Source organism: Tribolium castaneum, chromosome 7, assembly GCF_031307605.1.
Source record: "Tribolium castaneum strain GA2 chromosome 7, icTriCast1.1, whole genome shotgun sequence".
In the NCBI taxonomy this organism is placed as follows: domain Eukaryota; kingdom Metazoa; phylum Arthropoda; class Insecta; order Coleoptera; family Tenebrionidae; genus Tribolium; species Tribolium castaneum.
The window spans coordinates 18296201-18318597 of record NC_087400.1 but is presented as its reverse complement, the minus strand read 5'-3'; the positions used below and the strand labels follow the sequence as shown (position 1 = coordinate 18318597).

Below are 22397 nucleotides of genomic sequence, written 5' to 3'. Positions count from 1 at the left end.
CATGGTCGTACCGTTGCTAAAATATCACGCGATATGTTCGTAGTTCGCGGGCTTCAGTGATTTGGCGATCTGGTGGCGTGATCGAGCCCCTCTCCAGGGTTGGACACTGGTGTTATTGATGGAATTTAGCGGTAATTTTGGTGGCCTGGTGGTCTGTCGTGGTGTCTGCCGTCCGTGCTATGTGTTGATTTAATGACTCAATGATAAGAAAAGTTGAGGTCAGTCGAATGACACAAACGGAACATCAGACCATTTGAGGGACAATTTACTTAAATTTTGAAAGGACTAGGCATTGTTGGTAACAGTGATGTATGTGAAATTTATCAATTAATTTACGGTATTCACACAAAAATGTTAAATTAAAACTTAATACTTTTTCTGAAGAATTTATTTATTTTAACATTAATACAGGGTGACCGTTTTTCGAGCTCCACTATGCGGATCTCAGAGTTATTATCAGAGATACGAGGTCGGTTAAACTTGGGCAAAATTGCGTATTTTTATGCTAAAAAATTATTTGAAGGATAATTTTTAATTTTTGAAATTATTGGGAAAAAACTGAAATTTGTAATATTTGTAATATTTGAATAGTAATAGGGGATCTTCAAAACTGAGAGATTTAGAGAAAAACAAATTACACATTCTCGGGTCCGTTTTTTGAGAAAATAATTTTAGTCAAAACCGCAACTCGCTATTGTTTTTTGTTTTCGACTAAAATTGACATTTGAGCAAATTTTTTTCAAATTTATATCTTCTTCATTATAAAAGATAAAAATTTGAAACAAAAACATTATACAGGCACTTTTTTACAGAGAATTTAATAATGTTGTAAGCGTTTTTTTCTAATTATCGTTTAGCTGCAATAACATAAAGTTGTATTCTTTTAAATAGGAATCATAGTTGATTCGATTCGATCATATATCATATGATACATCATTGAAATCAGAAACAAAAGACTTTTCAAAAATACAAGTATCAAATACTGTGTCTATAAAAAAACAAAGTTGAGTTTTGTAATTCTGACATCAACAACGCCTTGGAAAAGTCGATGACTGTCGATGAAGAATGTTCTACTTAAAAATGTCTTGTTTGGTTTTTGCTTAAAAAAATAAAAACGAAAATTGTAAAATTTTGTTTTTTCTCATCAGTTAAAAACTAAATCTTTTCTTTCAGATAATTGCTCAGCATAAAAATGCGCAACTTTGCCCTAATTTAACTCTTATAATAACTGAGATCCCCATGGTGGAGCTCCAATAGCGGACACTATACAGAATCCTTTTCTTTAAACAAGTTTACTTTATAAAAAATTCTAAATCTTTCTTGGCGTCTTATTACTTTATTAGTTATTAGTTATTACAATAAAAAACATTTAACGGATTTGTGTCTAGTGTTTTATAAATTTTATTTTTTACTTAAAAAAATTGTGAAAGAGTAAAACAAAAATATACCAATTGCTGTGAGTTTTTCGTTCATACACACTAATCTTTAAAAAACTTAAAAAAATATATTTATATTTACTTTTCGAATACTCAGAAAGTAGTTAATATTTTTTTAATGTTTAAAGTAATGTTTAAATATCTTTTGAGTAATTAGCAAAATACACTTAACTGCAAAAAGAAAAAAATTGGTGTTTATTTAAAATTTCCAATTTATTTAACTTACAACAAACCTCTTTATTTTTGTATCTTCCTGATTGCAGTAATCTAAAAAAAACATACATCCTTTAAGTTTGAACATTCTTCTTTAATTTGGTGAAAGTTCTATTGTTTTGAAGTTCGTAGTTTTTATGTAAATTTTTTTTTTAAAAAGCTTGTTTTCGTTAAAAAAAATAAATTATTTCAAAAACAAAGCAAAATCGTCCAATAATAATTTACCTTAAAAACATATTATTAGTGTTAAAAGCCACATCAAAGAATGCAAAAAAGAGGTTATTTCGGAAACACTCTACATATTAGAAAATAATTTTGGGTGAGTCAGGGGGTTAGTAGGTAAATTTAGTATTTGAAGGTTAATAATGGACTTTTTCAATATCGCTGAGACACACTGTATACTTCTCAAAATAATTAGTTTTAGAACTACGAGTATCTTTAGATGAAAAATTGAAAACAAAATTTTTAAATGCGACGTTCTCTGGACGCTGAAAACACAGTTTTTACTCAAAACTTTAAGTTGTAATATTTTGATAATTGTAATACAAATATCCATATCCATACAAAACAAATGTTAGGTATCACATCAGTAATGTTTTATACATGATTTATTTTTTTAAGTACCAGGTAGTTAAATCAGTGAACTTTGCTCAAAAAAATACATAAAGTGTAAAATACAGGTCACTGAATACTTATACTTAAGAAGTATACACTATTAAATTCTCATAATGTTACATCAATTCGTTGACCAATGAGCAGAAACAAAGGGTTATGATAATAAAATAGGAAGCGTAGGCTACTCTTCTTTAGTAAGATAAGTAAGCAAAGATTCATTGACTTAAAATGATGAAATTTCATATTTTCTTTTATTTTTCCTTTGATTTTTCCTTTAGAGAAAATTTGGAAATAATTTTCTTTTATATTTTTTATATATAAATATTATTTTTTATATAACAAATAGAAAAAAATACTATACATACAATCATACAGGGTGTCCGTTTTTCGAGCTCTACCATGGGGATCTCAGTTATTATAAGAGATACGAGGTCGGTTAAATTAGGGCAAAGTTGCGCATTTTTAATTATTGAGAAAAATCAAAAATTTGTAATTTTTGTTTTTATTTTTTTAAGGGAAAACCAAAAAAACTAGACGTTGTTAATCCAGAATGATTGTCCAGATTTCTTCAATTTAACCTCTATACACTCAGCAATTTGTTTTTTGTTTTTGTTCATAATTATAATTATAAATTCAATTCATTTATAATTTAATTATTATGTAGGTAGCTACATATTTTCAAAAAAATTAAAGAGACAAAACTCGTCTATAATTTTATATTTGGCAATATTCTTTGATTATCAAAATTTAAATTATACGTTTTTCGAAATTTAGAGTATGTATTTATATTATAAGTTTATAAGATCATTATTATGAAACATAAATATTACGAAAACGTGAACAGATTAGCCTTTTTGATAATTTAAAATTAATAAATAAAAACATTTTTTATACTACTATCACTTAGCAATTTTAAATGAAAACAATCAGAAAAAAATGTCTAATTTCGTAGACGGTTGTCTAGTAAATGACTCTATAAAAATAAATATTTTTACTATTTCCACATAATTATTTAAGTTGTAATTTTCCTTGCTTTATTAATGTTTCTCACACTGATCATGTACTGATTCATCCATAGCCATTCAAGTTGGCATGATATTGCATCATGTGTGAAGCTTTTATTGATAGGTCACTGCCACCGTTGTAAATATAAACATAAGTAATATATCATTCTAACATTTTGTCGAAATTTTGAGTGTGATTTTTGTTTTAATTTTCAATAGTCTTGATTTCGTTAACAAACAGATAACCAAACAATAGAATATGAAAGATGATTTTTTTAACAATAAAGTTTATACAGATTGTTCCGTCTTAACTCCACATTAGAATTATTGGGAGTTCTAATAATGATAGTCATCTGAAAATTTGTGTACAACCATAATCTTTTGGGTCCTGTGCAATAAAAATATTTTCAAGAGGGCAGCACTTCTGGTTATACCGGAAGTCGCAATCAACATCTTTATTTTAAATGAAAAGCTATATTTTTTAATGCGTTTTTGAATTACTAGAGTTATTTTAAGGAAGTTTTCGTAAGCTGTCTCTATATGTAAATGTAGCCGTTTACTAAATATTTATGGTTTTTAATTTGCACCTGTCACTTAAAAAATCGGCAACTCTCTTAGTTTTAAAGATTTCGAAATCATATTTGAAGAATTTAAAGAGAAAGCCCATATATGTTATTAGGTTTGTTCAAAAATCGATAACTCTGCCACATTTAAAAATTTGGAAATATTTTTTAGTTCATTTGAAAGAGGAAGCCTAGATGTTTCCTTTGGTAATTTCAAATTTCTAAAAAAGAAAAACAAACTCCACAATTTTAAACTTATGTTTCCAGAACTTTAAGCACCCATGACTCATTTTTTTCAACTGAAATGCCAAAAATTAAAGTTTTTTAAACCAACATTTAATGAATTTATTTAACATAGTTTTTCGTTTAAGTTTAATCAGATATATTTTTATGACAAACTATGCAAAAATAGCTGTGGTTAGTAAGAAATTTCCTGCAATGACATAAAAAAACAACATAACTTAAAAATTATCAGAGATAGGTATAGGGAATGAGCACATAGATCGATACAGAAAAAAATTCATCTTTATCTAGCAAAATAAAAATTGGGACATCTTATTTGAAAAAATTCAATAATGGGTACTTGAGTGTTGTTCAAACTTAACCTTAAAATTTTTGGGTTTATTAACTTTTTTTCCAATTGAACACACTGGAGAACAGATATAGGCTTTCTTTTTTAATTCTCCACTTATGATTTCGAAATCTCTAAAACTAAGCGAGTTACCGATTTTTTAAGTGACAAGTGCAAATCCAAAAATTTTGAAAAAATCTTAAACATCTCGATAACGATTAAAGTTAGGTGTAGGGAAGCTGATAAAAACTCTCTTAAAGTAATTCAACTAATCCAAAATCGCAGTGAAAAACATAGCTTTCTGTTTAAAATAACAAAGTTGATAGCGACTTCCGGTATAACTGGAAGTGCTGCCATCTTGAAAATATTTTAATTGAGCAGAACTCAACGAATTATGACTGAGTACCAACTTTCAGATCTTTCTTAGAACATTCAATACTTGTAATGTGGGGTTTAGACGGCACACCCTGTACTTTAGTTACTGATCAACACGGTGAACTTTAGGCATATCGTTCTACGTATGTCACTCAGACAAGTGTCTATTATTTGAAACATTTTTTAAAGTATGACATACTATAATTATCTACATATTTAGGTACATACTTGTATAAATAGTTCTCTAGCTTCAAATGTATCGCTATCTTATCTAAATTTTAAAATCGTATTAAAATAGTAAATAGAAAAATTAAACAATGGTGTGGTGGAATCTCCTATAAATTAAATAATTAAATCGATTGGTGAGTTTCTTAATTATTACAGTATCATTGAAAATGACACTAAAATATGTTAGGTCGTTTGAAGATCGTACGAATAAATAAATATCGATAAATATTAATAAGAATAAGTCATTAGTGGGTGTAATAAAAAAATTAATGAATATTATTTGTTCCGTCTAAACACCACATTAGAAGTATTTGAAAGCTCTAATAAAGATATTTATTTGAAAATTAGTACTCAGTCGTAATCCGTTGAGTTTTTGCCAATGAAAATATTTTCAATATGGCAGCACTTTTGGTTATACCGGAAGTCGCTATCAACTTTCTTATTTTAAATGGAAAACTATGTTTTTTATTGCGTTTTTAGATTTGTTGAATTATTTTAAGGAAGTTTTTATCAGCTTTCTCTGTACCTAAATTTAACCGTTTTTGAGATATTTAAGATTATTTGAAAATTTTTCGATTTGCAACTGTCAATTAAAAAATCGGTAACTCTCTTAGTTTTAAAGATTTTGAAATCATATTTTGAGTATTAAAAGAGAAAGCCTACATCTGGTCTCTAGTGTGTTCAAAATTGGAAAAGAAGGAGTTAATAAACCCAAAAATTTTAACGTTAAGTTTGGACAACTTCAAGCACCCATAACTTAATTTTTTCATATAGGATGGCCCAATTTTTATTTTACTAGAATGAAGAGAATTTTTTTCTGCATCGATCTGTGTTAGCAACTTGATAATTTTCAAGTTATGTTTCATTGTTTGACATTGTAGAAAATTAATTTCTTACTAACGCCAGCTACTTTTGCATAATTTGCCATAAAACATTTCTAATTAAACAAACGACAAGTTCTGTTCAAAATTGTATTGTCCGTACTGTGAAAACAAAAAAAATTGATTCAATAGTGGTTTAAAAAACTTTAATTTCTCACATTTTTTTTCTCGTTTCCATGGCAACCTATGAGAAAAGGCGTATGGCTAATGAATTTCTCAATCCCAACAAGAAGTCATTGTAACCTGAAATCTATTGAACATAAGTATATGGAATGCCAATACAGATCGATGCAGAATTAAATTCTCTACGATTTAATGAAATAAAACTTGTGGCATTATTATATTTGAAAAAATTGAGTTATGGGTGCTTAAAGTTCTGAAAACTTAAGTTTAAACAGTTGGGGTTTGCTATTCTTTTTTAGAAATTTGATAACACCAAAGCAAGCTCTTTCACATGAGCTAAAAAATATTTCCAAATTTTAAAAAATGGCAGAATTATCGATTTTTGAACTGGAAGATGCGACTTCAAAAAAAAATTAAAAACCATAAATATTTCGTAAACGGCTAAATTTAGGTATAGAGAGAGCTTATGAAAACTACCTTAAAATGACTACAGTAATCCAAAAACGCATTAAAAAATAAATTTTTCCGTTTAAAATAAGGAAATAATTTCGATACTTTAACTTTGAACACTTCCACTTCATGTGACAGGTGAATGAAAAATGCGCGTGATAAGGTAAATCACAACATGTTAAATATCTACCTAATTTCCAAATATTTTGTTTATTTTGTTTCTATTTAATTGAATGTTACAATATTGCAAACTATACTTACAAATGTCTTATATTTTATCTGCAATATCAACTATCACCAAATTTCTTTTCCTAAAAGTTGCTTTGCTTTTGCAATAAGAAATACAATGCAATTGATTAAATAATAAGTAATTACCGGAACTACAAAAATACTTATAAGTACGATGATTATTTAATAGTTACGTTACTTTAGTCCTATAGGTACCATGGATAAGGGAAGAACGTTAAAACACTAAAAATAAGTGCAAATTTTATGCAAAACAAAATTTATCAAAGTGGATTTTTCCACATAATATTATGCAATTTCTGTGTCGAAGCATTTTATTGAATATTTCAAAATGTCATCTGATTTTATATTGTTTGGAATCACTCTGACCTGTGATGAACTTTATGAACTAATTTATTAATATTTACAAATACTAATAGTAGGTATATCATCATTTAAACGATGTTTCACATTTTTATAAATAAATCATTTCAAAAAACCGTAGCAAACTTATTTCATAGATAAACACCATAAACATAGTAACTAGAAATAGCAATCTGATAAAATCGTTATACGTACTTGTGATAAGAGCATATACTTGAACTCTGATTTTATAACACTATTTATAAGTGTCCATTCTAGTTTAGATAGTTTGTTTATATTTTGTTTTCATTGTTCGCTTCCGATTTATTTTTATTCACAGGTACTGTTGTAATTCCTACTGATTTTGATTAAAAATCTCTTTTTTCGAAAACTACATTTTTGGGTTTTTTATTGGTTTTGTTTTATTTAGATTTTGATATCATTTCATTAAAAATCTACGGGTTTTTAGTATAATTTTGTGAGAAAATAAATTATTTGTTGGTGCCGTGTACAATACCTTCTAAAAATATTTTTTCACTCTTCGCTTTTAATGTAAATTGGTAGAATAATCATTTATGGTTTGATAAAATAATACAAGGAATCTGACACAAAAAGGGACCTAAGTGTAGACTTTTTGGACTTACCGAATTCGCTTTATTAAAGCGTCTTTAGAAGCTGTTTTTAATTTAAAACAGAATAACAAATGTATAAAATTGCGGCAATTTTTTTTACAGTCTGCAAATTTTTTTAGTATTTAAGATGATTCTTAAACTGTGACCCAAAATGTATACACATACAGGGTGATTCTCTTGGAGCCTACATTAGAAATTTTTTAATTTTTTAACTGAGCTTCCGGAACTACAAAAAATTGGCTCCAAGTTTGAAATTTTAAATAGTAACCACACATTTTTATTACATATTTGAATTCACCTTCTCAAGCTGAGTAAAATTTCCTTACTTTGTTGGTACTTATCTGTCTGATATATGTCATTTTTTTTGTTAAAATTTTCATTTGTACAAGTTTATTTTAAATATCACAGCCCTTGAACCGTTTGCGATAAATGAATAATTTTTTATGCATTTGATAACCGAAGTTTTGAAGAAGAATATTTCAAAACTGTCAATTGTCAAAATTCATGGCTAGTATGGTGTTTTCAAAATTGTTATCAAAACTTACTATAACTCTGTAAGTTTTTTCGAATGGAACGATCCTATTTTCTTAACGGCAATCGATATTTATGGTTTATTTATTCAAATAAGCAGTAAAAAATTATATTAAAAATGATTTATTACAACTTAGTGAATTATGTAAACTAACTCAGACAGTCTGCCATCGAATTTTGAACTTCTTGAATGAAAATAGTGAATAAATCGAACATTTCTTTTAATTAATAGCACAATTTTATCGTATTTTTTGAAAGTGAAAAATGAAAATAATGAGCTAAAATGATGTTTTTTGCGATTATTTCAAAAACTGTTGAGATAAATATTGAACTGTTGAGTGTTAGGGAATGGTCTCCCAATAATTTCAGGGTGAGTTTATAAGACAAAATGGAAACGAACATAAAATTTTTTCTAAAAAATAAATAATTTAAAATCAGCCCCACTGTTTGAGAGCTTCTGTATAATTAGATTGTTAAGTTAATGAATAAAAATAATCGTTTTGTTAAGAAAAGTCTGTTACTTAGCAATAAAAAAAGAAACAATTATTTTCTGCCAGCCTTTCGCGACCAATGTCACGAATGTCATGTTTCTGTTTTTTAAATTCTGCTGCATAATACATCAAAACTTTCCAAATTTGCGTTTTTTACCAAAATAGTCAATAATTTGTCGCTATATTAATCAACGCAAGCAAGCAAGCAAGCAAGGAGCTTTGTGAAGAACTGAACTATGATTGCAGCTTTTATAAAATTTACGTACCTATTGATCAAATATTGATCAACACAGATTATTTCCAACTAAATACCATTCGAGAATCACGCTTTTTATTTATTTATATTAAAATGTGCATTGAAACAAAGTTTTAATAAATTCATGAACTACAAAATAAAACCAAAATAAACACCAAAAGACAGAAGAACATAACAGAACTCTTTGTAAATGGTACGGATAGAGAAGAGGATCTTTCAAAGTTCTTCATAGCGTTCAACGACTCACTCCTTTTTCCCTAACTATTTGTCGAGTACTTGGTGAAGGAACTTTATCAACTCGATGCAACATTTTCACTTCCAACCGTTCCCACGTCTCGTCCTCTACCTTCCTTGATTCCTTGGTATTACTATAAGCCAGGTGTACGCAAAAGTTGTGCTACACCAAGAACAGGTTTCCTATCTGGAACTCTCCTTTGAGGAAAACGTTCTGCATACCTTTGAACGGCATTACTTGCACTGCTGTTATACTCCCAAATACAAAGTGAGCTTTTGCATATTCGGCCATAGAGCAAAACTTTAAATTGGTTTTCAATAACAAAGTCACTTTAACATTTTGGCTTTGATAGTAGCTGTGCCAGTAGTAAATGTAAAATAGTTACCAAGCAACAATAATTCTTCAAGCAAAACTTATGTGATTTTTTTGTGTTCATAGCATTATTTTAGCAGCCCCCAAACAGTGGGGACCATTTTGATTTTGAGAAAACTATTTGTTTTAAGAAAAAATTGTATAAGGTTTTCAACCACATTTTGCTTCGTAAAATCATAAACGCAGTCTGAAATTCTTGGGAGACCATTCTCCAACACCATGTAGAAGATGTTAGTAAAAGTCTTCATAAAAATTGATGTTCTTTTGGTTGCCATTGAAAAAACAGGGTCGTTCCATTTGAAAAAAAACTGTTTTATAATCCTTTTTTAATCATCATTTTCAAAAAATCATAGTAGCCTTGCAATCTGACAATTGACAATCCTGAAGCTTTGAGAGGACCCTTCAAACCTTTGGCTATCAAATGCAAAAAAATAGTCACTTAGTTTAAAGGGGTTCACAAGGTGTGTTATTTTAATAAACCCTTGCAAATAAAAATTTATATAAAAGAATTGACATACGTCGAAAACAATGACAGATAAGTACTAACAAGTGGGTACTATTTAAATAGGTAGTTACTATTTAAAATTTGAAAATTGACGCCAATTTCTTGTAGTTTCTGAAATTCAGCAATTTTGAAAATAATTTAGTTAAACTCTAAAATTCTAACTAAATTTGAAGTTAAAAAGTTTCTAATGTAGGCTCTAAAAGAATCAGCCTGTATTGGTAACATCTTAGAAAGCCATCAGCATATATCGTTTGTTATTCAGTTATTTGAACTGAAACAAAATTTTTTAATAATCTGTAACACATTTGTTTATCGGATTATCTTCCATTGTTATTAAATAAAATAAAACGTAATCATTACCATCAGTAGTCTGCACTTTGACCACATCACAACATATTTCTGACGAGAGTTGAGATTATTAATACTCTGATGTTTATTAGGTTATAGACCTTGAACGTGTCAGGTGCCGAATTGAGTTATTTGTTAAAAATGTGAAGCGAGCACATAAGTATTGGATAATTCACATTTTTTGATTTAACAAAAACAAAGGTTTATTACTTTTGTATTCAAATTTATTATTTAAAAAAAAATATTCAAAAAGTCGATTTTTTTCAATTGGAAAGTTTTTTACAAATTTGAGTACAAAATTTACATTAAATTTTAATTATGGTGCATTAATATGCTTCAAAAAGCAAACGTAAGATTTTATGTGAACAAAACTGGACAATGATTCTGATTCTAAAGAAAATACATGTCCTTAAAAATATAAATAATAACCATAGTTTTTGTAGTTATGTATGTAATAAAAACTAATGTAATAAAAAATTAGAGATTTAGAGTGATTCAAAATTTTTTCCAAGCCACTTAATTTGTAATTTCTAATATATATATTTTTATTTTTGTTCTCTATTGTACCGTTGTTGTCGGATTTAAGTTAAATAGTGTGTTAATGTTTAGTACAAGGTGCTGCATTTTGGATGTCCGAATGGGAGATCTCCGAAACTAAGAGGATTAGAGAAAAACAGGTGACAGATTCTCGGGTCCGTTTTTTGAGAAAATAATTTTGGTCAAAACAGCATCCCGATATCGTTTTTTGTTTTCGACTTATAAACAAAAGTTGACATTTTAGCAAAATCTTAAAAAATACATATCTTCCTTATTAATATTATAAAAGATACACATTTGAAACAAAAACATTATAAATCACTTTTTTACAGAGAATTTAATAATTTTATCAGGGATTTTTAACCTTTTGTTTAGCTGTAATAACATAAAATTTTATTTTTTAAATAAGAATCAGAGGCGGCTGTGATTTTTTTGAAAAGCTTATTTTTTGATTTGATGTCTGTGTAATAATTTTTTTTTAATATTTAAAAAAAGGTAACATTTTGTTTTTTCTTTAAAGTAGGCCATGAAAAAATTTTGGATTTTCAATTAAAATTATGAAAAATATATTACCCAACAAGTATTTATAATTAAATGATTTTTCAACACAAATTAATTCAAAAACAGCATAATAAATAATTATGAAGTTAATTTTTTGCAATTAATAAAAATTATTTGCTTTTAGATTTCACATGGCAAGCTTACATTGTTATTTTATTAAAATAAAATTTTATTTTACAAAAAATGTCAATCCAAACACCACAATCAAATCTCATCTGCAGTAAAAAAATGCATGACATTATCAACGTCACCTCCAATGCACTTCGCTAGATCATAAAGTTATCAGATGGTAGTGACACTTCGTTTTCCATTTTCTGCACATTTTTTATGCAATTAAAATCTACGACCATTGTATATTTTTTTGTTTAATTGAAAATAACTTTCACATAGCGTATTTTGATAATTTCCTATTTTTTACTTTAATAACTGTTCGCAAAATTTCTATGTGAAATAATTTTTCCACGACCAACTACTTTCAAATATTTTAAATATATTTGTTATCAAAAGTATATAAAAATATCAATCTGTATTTATATTGCTTTCAGTTAAGAAAAAAATAAGCTTTTCGAAAATGTCATAGCAAACTATAATTCCTATTTAAAAAAATCAACTTATATGTTATGTTATTACAGCTAAATGAATGATTAAAAATAACACTGATAACATTATTAAAAAATAGCTTTACTTAAACCTACGACAGCAAGAAGATTCCGAGACATAATATAAATAACTACAACAATAACGTCAAGCCCTTAAAAATATGCGACGATTAAAATAGGTACTTATTATTGTGAAGTCTTCAATTAATTCTTTTGTCAAGTATTTGATAAAATTTAAGTATAGAGAATATAATACAGAACAATACTGCGAAAACCACTTACTTGACTATACAAAAGATAAAATTATATGTAAAACATAAAATGTTTATTTTTATTATCGTCAGAAATATGGAAAAAATAGTAATTGAAATTTGTGACAAAAATTGACGTTCTTCTTTGAGTAGTCACATCGACAAGCTGGGGAACGATTTAAAAATAAACTATTTTTTGCAAAATCTGATAAGTAAAAGAATTTCGAAAAAGATTCTTAAAAAAATGAACATTTTGTCGGATCTTTTTAAAGATCCAAGTTGGAGCAATACGTGGGAATTAATCAGAAATTGTTATAACATTATAACAGCGTCAAGTCATTTATTGATAAAGCCCAAATAATTAACAAAATTAACAGGAAATGGATTGAACAGATTTTTATAAGTTACACTCATTTTTTAAGACATAATTGTGGCACTCAATTCTATTGTGACACAATAGAATTATAAGACTCATATAATTATATACTATAACTACAGACTGATCCAGAAATACTGAGTCTGTTGGCAACACATTTGAAAGTATTTGTGCTCGTAATTAGCATTAACACTGCAACCAAATTCGATTTTTTTTAACAATCATTTGACGTACAACCCCACAAAAATCTTAAAATGTTGTTAACTGGACGCGTACTCTATTGGTATCCTTAAAAATTTAAGTCCAGTGTTGCCAACAGACTCAGTATTTCTGAATCAGTCTGTATATTTATAATAAAATATAAAAACGTCTTGTAAACGACAACCGAAAATAATGGCACCAAAATATAATAATGATAACTACATATAAATATTAATAAACAGTTATATGATTGAAGTATCTATACAATGAATAATAAATAAATATTCTAAAGTTCGTCAATACTACCTCAAGGTCAACACACGTAAAAATAGTGCTCAAAGTTTTTACAGACGTCATTTAAATTTAAATTTAAGTAAATGTAGTAGGTATTTTAAATTGAATAAAGCATATAATTTGTCTATTTTATACTTACATTGAACTTGAAACAAACAAGTCACTTTTAAATTAACGAACATTCAATAATTCAATATGATTTAAATGAAATTTTGTTACAACTGTAAGTGATTTCAAACATTAAAGCCAATAATATGTATGATATGTTTAGTGCTTTAATAAATAACTGCAACCGACTGATATACACGTAAATGCAGCATGTCACGTTTTAATTAATATTACCTACACTAAATTACGTAAAATGATAAGTATGATTTTCATTTCTCCGATTATTTTTAGTTTTGGAAGAATATAAAGCACTTGCTCTATGGATTCTACTCGCTTATTTAAGATTGTTTTTAGAGAAAAAAATATATCTAGATTATTATTCTTAGAAAACAAATTGCTACAATCATTTTGAAGAATTTTTTTAATGGAAAGTTCCTTTACTAATTCATTACTATTGTAAGGGAGATAAAATAAAATTAAACATATAGTCGATTTTTTTTATAATCAACTGTCTAAGAATCGTCAGGTTGGTCATAAATAGGTTTTTTTTTTAATTAAGGTTGATGTAATTTTTTACCTAGCAAATTCAATTTCCAAATTATTCAAGTTGTCTCCAATTTAAAACACCTACAACAACATATTTAGTTATTTTAGACCACCTTTAGGCTAAAGAATTAACGATTAACACTAACGTCCAATTTTCAAAATGTCAAATACAGAATACAGCCAGTTTCAAAAGTGGTTGGACATGAACTTTTAGGGTGATATAATCTGGTCTTTATCAGAATTTTGACACTGACAGTTGATAATAAAAAAAAGAACTATACCTACACCTTATTTGCATATCGGTTCAAATGAGAATAAAAATAGGGAAACTGAGTAAGCTTTATGTCAGTTTATTACAAACAATTTAATGATATAGGTACAACAAATGAACGTATTTTAAACAAATGTTTCTATACTTCTAAGGAACGCAAATTTGGATATTTGTTCCTACGAGTATATTTATTTACTGCTAACATGAAAAATATAAAAAATCTACAAGCTGATTCTTTTAGGGCCTACAATAGAAACTTTTTAAGTTTTAATATACCCAGAGCTTTAAGATTTTGTATACAATTTAAATTTCAACTAAATTTTTTTTAAAGTAGCTGAATTTCCGGAACTACGAGAAATTGGCATCTATTTTATTGCATTTGTGAATTTGTCTCTTTAAATTGAATAAAATGTACCCAATTGTTAGTACTTATCTTTTTTTGACGTACGTCAATTTTTTTATACAAATTTTCATTTGCAAGAGTTTATTTAAAATATCACAGCTTATGAATCCTTTAAAATAAGTGAATATTCTTTTTGTATTTGATAGCCAAAGGTTCAAAGGGTCTTCTCAAATTTTCAGGATTGTCATCTGTCAAATTGCAAAGCTACTATGATTTTTTGAAAATAATGATTAAAAAATGATGTTTTTGATGTTTTTGTTTTTGAATGTTTTAGAAATTTTGAAATCATGTAAATTTTCGAAAAATACGATGAAATTGTCTTATTAATTAAAAGAAATGTTCGATTTGTTCACTATTTTCATTCAAGAAGTTCAAAATTCGATTGCACTCAATTATGAGTTTTAATTATAATAACACATTTTTAAATATTATTGTTTTACTGCTTATTCCATAATAAACCAAATAAAAATTAAATAAAATGCTGAAGTTTGACAATTGTAAACTATTTTGCAAGGTATACTTGATTAACTATGAAAATTACGAAGTAAAATCGTTTTTTGTGATTTTTTTCAAAAACTATAAGAGGTTGGTATAGTACGTATTGATAAAAGTAACTGTAAATATCGATGTTCTTTCGTTTGCCGTTAAGAAAATAGGGCCGTTATATTTAAAAAAATTGAGGTATAGCAGTTTTTTTGACAATTGACAGTTTTGAAAATACTAGAAGACTCTCTGAACCTTCGGTTATCAAATGCAAAAGAAAAATATTTACCTATCGCAAAGGATTCAAGGGCTGTGATGTCTTAGATAAACACTCGCAAATGAAAATTTTAACAAAAAAAATTGACGTATGTCAAAAACTATGACACGCAAGTACCTACAACTTCGGAAAAGTTTACTCAGCTTGAGAAGGTGAATTCAAATATGCAATAAAATGTGTAGTTACTATTTACAATTTGGAACTTGGCGCCAATTTTTTGTAGTTCCGAAAACTCAGCTATTTTGAAAATCATTTAGTTAAACTCAGAATGGTCAATTTGGGTCGTATACAAAATTTCAAAGCTCTAGTTATATTAAATGTTAAAAAGTTTTTAATATAGTTTCTAAAAGAATCACTCTGTATTCTTTATAGCAAAATAAAAATATGGATAATACAGAAGGTAAAAAATGACTGATCCTGATTCTTGATATTAAGTTAGCAAAAATGAAATTTTTTTATAGACAGATAATATAAACTTAAAATTTTTTGGCCTGTATACAGATACAGGGTGCTGCAGTTTGAATGTCCCAATAGGGCATCTCCGAAACTGAGAGGTTTAAAGAAAAACATACATACATACATTCTTAGGCCTACTTTTTGAGAAAATAATTGTGGTCAAAACCACATCTTGCTAGGGTCTTTTGTTTACTACTTATAAACAAAAGTTAACATTTAAGCGAAATCTTAAAAATTCATATCTTTCTTACATAAAAGATACACATTTGAAACAAAAACATTATACAGACACTTTTTTACAGATAACTTAATAATGTTGTCAGGAATCACAGTTGCTATGACAGTTTGGAAAAGCTTATTTTTTCCTGAACTGAAAACAATATAAATTCAGTTTGATATGTTTACATACTTTTGATAGAATATATAAAATTTAAAATAATTGAAAGTAATGTGCAGAAAATTGAAAACGATGTCACTATCATTTGATGACATTTTTTTTTATGATTTAGTGAAGTGCAATGTTGGTGACGTTGATAATGTTATGTTTTTTTTACCACCGATGGGATTTGATTATGGTGCTTGGATTGACATTTTTTGTAAAATAAAATTTTATTGACCGGCAATCATACAATTAATAAGATTTTTCTTTTTCCGACATTTCATGTTTAATTAGAAAATAGAATAACAATGTAAGCTTGCCATTTTAAATCTGAAAACAAATATTTTTTATTAATTGTAAAATTTTTATCAAATAATAATTTATTTTGCTGTTTTTGAATTAATTAGTGTTTAAAAAATATTAAATTATAAATACTTGTTGGGTGAAATACAATTTTTATAGTTTTAATTAAGAATCCAAAAAAATTTCATTGCCTACTATAAAGAAAGAGCGAAAAGTTATTTTTTTAATATTTAAAATTAATGTACACAAATAGACAAATTAAATCTGAAAAAATAAGCTTTTCAAAAATATCACAGCCGCCTATGATACCTATTAAAAAAAATTAAACTCTTCATTTTTACAGCTAAACGAAAGGACATCCAAATTGCAGCACCCTGTACATAACTCAATGTTGCAAACTTAATTTCAAAGTCACAGACTAACTAGTGCTCGAAAATTTCATGTGTAGTTTAATCTCTGCGTGTGCCATCCCCATGATTTTCTATAACTTGCTGTATAAGCTGTTTCGATGGACTTTTTAAATCATAGGCCCATCCTATTTTGGCAAATAAATCTAAAAGTAAGGTCGTAGCGTTAACTTTGTAATTTCCTAATTCAGCTGCTTTATAATCCCAAGGGAATGTATGATGATAATTGTGCCAACCTTCGCCCATTGCCAAAATAGAAACCATCAAATTTTCAACTGGTTGGATTTTTCTAAAAGAAAGAAAAACTAGAATATTTATCCTTTATAGAAATATAGCTTCCTCACCTATCGTAAGGTTTGTTTCCAAACATATGGGCCGCACTATTAACTAACCATGTGAAATTAAGGCCACATACGTATCTTGCTATGCAACTCATCACACACCAGTAGAAGGTTTCGTTCCAACAAAAGTACGGAATCATTGTTGGAAAAATGAAACACCAAAATAATTTCATTGGCCAAAAGAACCTAAAATTGTTTTAATGTTCACAATTTTTTTCCAAGCAAAATACCCACTTTTCGAAAAATACAACAACCGAGTCTTCAAACAGATCGCTACAGTCAATTGATTTTCCTTTTCTTAAAACCTCCGGATGTTTCCGCATCATTAGCCATCCAACATGGGCGAAAAAAAAACCTCGATTTGCATTATGTGGGTCAGCATCTGATTCGCTAAATTTGTGGTGCACTCTATGATCTCTGACCCATTCACGCAATCTGTTCTGCAAACAATAACAATTACAATAAAATCGTCGTGCAAACTTTGTAAAAAATCAAAAATATACTTGGCCTGCAATCGCATAACAAATTATTAACAATATTCGTAATGGAAGTTTTGCCTTGTATGATTTATGAGTCCATAGTCTGTGTGCTCCTGCTGTTACTCCAAAACCTCCAGCCCAACCTGTTACAAAACCTAAAAAAATAGGTACAATAAATACACACTGAACTAGATCTACAATTGCAAGAAAATTACACCACGCAAAAGTGCTTTTGTGTTGAAAATACGGAAATGTGACGAATCCTATGATTGTAATAACATGTACTGAGATTATTCCGATGATGTTTGGCCAGATGAGGGGTGTTTTGAAATTACCCCAAAGTGTACGATAGGTCACTTCAGGTAATATTTTTGATTCTCTAGGTGATAATTCTGATGCTGTGAGTGTGGTAGTTACTGTGCTGTTGGGGGCCATGTTTTACAATTAAAAGAAATCCTGAAAATTGATATATTTCTAGTAAACAATCGTAAAATTAGAATCTGAAATAATGCTACATAAAGAACAACAATTTTTTTTTTAGAAAGTTCTAGACTCGACCAACACTGAACAGAAAACATTCAATAGTTATTTATTCGACGAGTTTGAGTGTATATCGGACGCTTTATTTCACGAATGGATTTTTAAACCAGGGGTGAAAACGAGTTCTTCAATTCAAACTGTGGCTAGTAAGGATAATCATCTGAAAATTTGTATACAACCATAATCTCTCAATAAAAATATTTTCAAGTTGGTGCCACTTTCGGTTATACCGGAAGTCGCCATCAACTTACTTATTTTAAAATGAAAGGTATATTTTTTAATGCCTTTTTGTATTACAGAGTTATTTTAGTTAGTTTTTATAAGCTTTTCTATACCTAAATTTATCCGTTTACAAAATATTTAGAGTTTTTCTTTTTTTTGGATTTGCACTTTCCAATTTAAAAATCGATAACTCTGTCATTTCGCATTTGATATTTAATCAAGGCCAATTTTATAGCGGTGGACTGGTATTGAGAGAAAATACGACGTTGGCGTTTTTAATACATGGACGCCATGTTTGTTACTTCTATTTATAAGAAGCCTTTTTGTTCCTTATTACAACGATGTATCAGAAATGATCTAACCTCAGATGTTGGTAAAATTAAGAAAAACGCGTTTTTGCAAAGAGTGCTTTGGAAAAACTCCAAAAATTTTGTTTAACAAACTAAATTTTAACAGTTCTATTAAATGTGGGAGCAGAATGTTTTGTAACTTTGCCTTATTTTGTTTTGTGAAGAATAAAATTCTTGCTTATAATGTCGTTTAGTTTTTAAATAAATAAGTTTGGCGGAAATGAGAACCTTACAGATCCAAATTCACTTAAACCTCCAAATTCTAGTTTGTTTAAAATAAAATTGTCAGGTACCCTGTATATTGCAGTAATTTTGTATCAATGCATTTTAACTAAACTTCTGAATGTTTTTTTTAAAGCAGACTGTGTAGACTGTATATTGAGGTAAATGCGCATAAAAAATAGTCTTGAGCACTGGAAAATTTTAATAAAATTCACATAAAAATCTCGATGAAAACACAAAAAATCAAACAGGTGCACAAGTATTCATTATAATAATTTAAAAAAAAACAGATACATACTTAGATTAAATAGAATTAAATGTAATTTTGGTAAGTATCAAAGCTTAAATGAAACACATTTTATCACAAACAGTGTATCAAAACTTTTGAGAAAGCATTTTGTTGAAAAAATTTAAGATTACAAATAATCGATCCTTTACTTGGATGTTTTTAACTTAAAGAAAACACAAAAACGTTCGAAGTTTTTTGTAGGTTTGGTTATTTGTAATGAATGCTGTTATTCTGATTTTTTCAATTTTTACGTTTACAAATTTTTGTACAGTTATATAGTTGCATTGGTATGTTATTGAGAAACTTATAAATTACAAACAGGATTATCTCATTTAATTCCTAATTGTTCTCTTCATTATTGCGAAAGCAAACATTTCTGAGATGACGATCTACAAGAAATAAAAATTTAATGAAATTATAGGAATTTTAAAGCCTCATTAAAATGAATATTTTATTCTTGCGTTATTTCTCAAAATTTCACATGAATTTAGGGCCGGTTTTTTGATTCGCGATTAACTTGACGTTTGGCAGTGTAAAATAGATAACAGCTAAATTTTAATTGTTTTATTTAATTCTAAATTAATCTTAATTTCGAGTTTTGTAAACTGCTTTTAAGAAAATTTATATAAATTAGGTATTTTTCTATATCCTACATTCTTAAGAGAAAAAACAAATTAACTTAAATAAACGGTTTATTACTTGATTGAGATTACATTACATTTTTTAATATAACAACCACGTTTTTATTGAATATTTTTAGTTAAAATATTAATAAAAATTACATCAAATACATATTTTTTTCTTATTATATTATCGGTTTTTGAATGAAGTTTGAAGTTTTTTGAATTTTTTGTTTTTTAACTTTATTAACTACTTAGAAATATAAATATAAAAAGGTAAATTTATTGCAATAATTAAAGAAAGTTTAAAAATATGCTTAGTGTTAAAAAGTAACTAATAAATTACGTCAAATGTAAATATTTACTTATATTTATTTTACACAATATGCTTTATAAAAAATAAAATTATTGTAATAAATTAATGTAGGTTGTACATTACCTTTAAAAGATAACTCCAAATCACATTCACACCAAGTCGAACAAATAATAAACAACTAAATTCTTTAGCAAAGTACTTACTGTACCTAATATATTGAAGATTAGGACATCACAACGAAAATAACACATGCGCCTCTTACATATTCGGTAACCACTTTTACCATGTTACCACCTCTTGTCTGATCGTTTTAGATTTTTCAAATGATGTTGCAACATTTCCTGGACCATTATGACAATGAGTAGGACATTAAAATGAGTAAAAAACAAAAAACAAAAACAAAAGTGATTTCGGAAATCAGTTCTGAGATGTTTTAACTAAGATTGCGTTTAGTGTATTTTTTCTTCCTAGTCTGTAACAGTGAAACTATGAACTATTTTTCAACAAAAAATGACGTAAAAAGCTTCCACAATCTTAGATTTTTTTTAGTCTTCAAATATTTTTTTCTTTTGAATATTCTTATCGCAGATATTAGTAACATAACGGTGCTAACAATAAACAGGAATTTTTTAGCCCAATAAACATCAGGTAATCAAACTCCATATTAAAAGCGATAGTTGTGTCTTTTGTAGCTCAGTTATTAGTTATTAGTAAAGTTGAACATTTGATATTTTGTTTGTATACGTTATTTATATGTACTTTAGGACATATTTCAGAAAAATATTTTTGACTACACAGAGTGTTTTAAAAAATATGTGAATTACTACAGGATGTTTACAATTTATTTTCAAACTTCTGAAACTTTAGAGCCTTTTATTTCACTTATTTGAAGTGGCAACCCATGTTCATTTTTATATCAGTCTATGCAGAATTTAAAAAAGGAACATTTTTTTCTTATTACAATCCAAATATATACAGTCTGATTCTTTTAGGGCTTATATTAGAAACTATTTAACTTATAATATAGCTTGTGTTTTAAGATCTTGCATACAATAATAATTTGACCATTCTGAGTTTAACTAAATTATTTGCAAAATGGCTGAATTTCCGGAACTACGAGAAATTGGCGCCAACTTTTAAATAATAACCACGTATTTTTGTTGCATTATTGAATGTGCCTCTTGAAATTGAGTAAAATGTATCTTAGCTGTTAGTACTTATGTGCTATAGTTTTTAATGTATGTCGATTGTTTTATACAAATTTTCATTTGCAGGGGTTTATTTAAAATATTACAGCTCATGAACCCTTTAAAAAAAGTGAATAATTCTTTTTGCATTTGATAGTCAAATGTTTGAAGGGTCTTCTCAAGTCTTCAGGACTGTCAACTGTCAAATTGCAAGGCTACTATGATTTTTTAAAATGATTAAAAAATTATTATAAAACAGTTTTTTCATATCAAATGACTTTGTTTTTCAAAGGCAATCAAAAGAACATCAATTTTTATGCAGACTTTTATTAACATCTTCTATACCTATCGCTAACAGTTTTCCAAATAATCGCAAAAAACAGAATTTTGGCTCATTATTTTCATTTTTAATCAAGTAAACTTTCGAAAAATACAATAAAATTGTGCTATTAATTAAAAGAAATGTTCTATTTGTTCACCGTTTTCATTCAAGAAGTTCAAAATTCGATGGCAGATTGTCTGAGTTATTTTACATAATTCTCTAGTTATAATAAACCATTTTTAAATATTATTGTTTTATGCTTATTCGATAATGAACCAGCTAAAAACTAAATAAAATATTAAAGTTTGACAATTGTTGACTATTTTACAAGGTCTACTTGATTAACTATGAAAGTTACGTTTTTTTGTTTTTTTCAAAAACTGTAAAAAATAGGTATAGGACGTATTGGCAGAAGTCATCACATGTATCAATGTTCTTTCGATTGCTGTTAAGAAAATAGGGTCGTTCCATTTGAAAAAACTGAGTTATAGTAGATGTTTTAAAACCATTTTGAAAAAATCATACCAGCCATGAATTTTGCCAGTTGACAATTTCGAAAATTCTATCAAATGCAAAAAAAATTATTTACTTGTCTCAAAGAATTTAAGAGCTGTGATAAACCCTTACAAATGAAAATTTC

At 27.6% G+C, this 22397-nt stretch overlaps 1 protein-coding gene and 1 long non-coding RNA gene across 6 annotated transcripts; one reads left to right on the top strand and one right to left on the bottom strand.

The window, feature by feature from the left end:
* Nucleotides 1-80: 80 nt before the first annotated feature.
* LOC135266818 (uncharacterized) lies at nucleotides 81-18989 on the top strand. Of its 2 annotated transcripts, none has more exons than XR_010335010.1 (2): nucleotides 81-309; nucleotides 18231-18989. It is a non-coding gene; the product is annotated as an uncharacterized LOC135266818 (long non-coding RNA). The 2 variants fall into 2 exon arrangements; XR_010335011.1 differs by lacking the exon at nucleotides 81-309 and adding an exon at nucleotides 17930-18051.
* Nucleotides 14225-20490, bottom strand: LOC658695 (acyl-CoA Delta(11) desaturase). 4 transcript variants are annotated; one of them, XM_008201714.3, is made up of 6 exons: nucleotides 20372-20490; nucleotides 17905-18145; nucleotides 17768-17844; nucleotides 17445-17650; nucleotides 17214-17396; nucleotides 14225-17158 (listed from the first exon to the last, which is right to left on the bottom strand). In XM_008201714.3, exons 2-6 carry the CDS (start codon nucleotides 18122-18124, stop codon nucleotides 16912-16914), a joined length of 933 nt encoding a protein of 310 aa, XP_008199936.1. In that variant the 5' UTR covers nucleotides 18125-18145; nucleotides 20372-20490; the 3' UTR covers nucleotides 14225-16911. The 4 variants fall into 4 exon arrangements, with proteins under 4 accessions (XP_008199936.1, XP_064213788.1, XP_064213789.1 ...); XM_064357718.1 differs by having other exon boundaries at nucleotides 17714-18145; XM_064357719.1 differs by having other exon boundaries at nucleotides 17768-18145.
* Between the last annotated feature and the right edge of the window lie 1907 nt (nucleotides 20491-22397).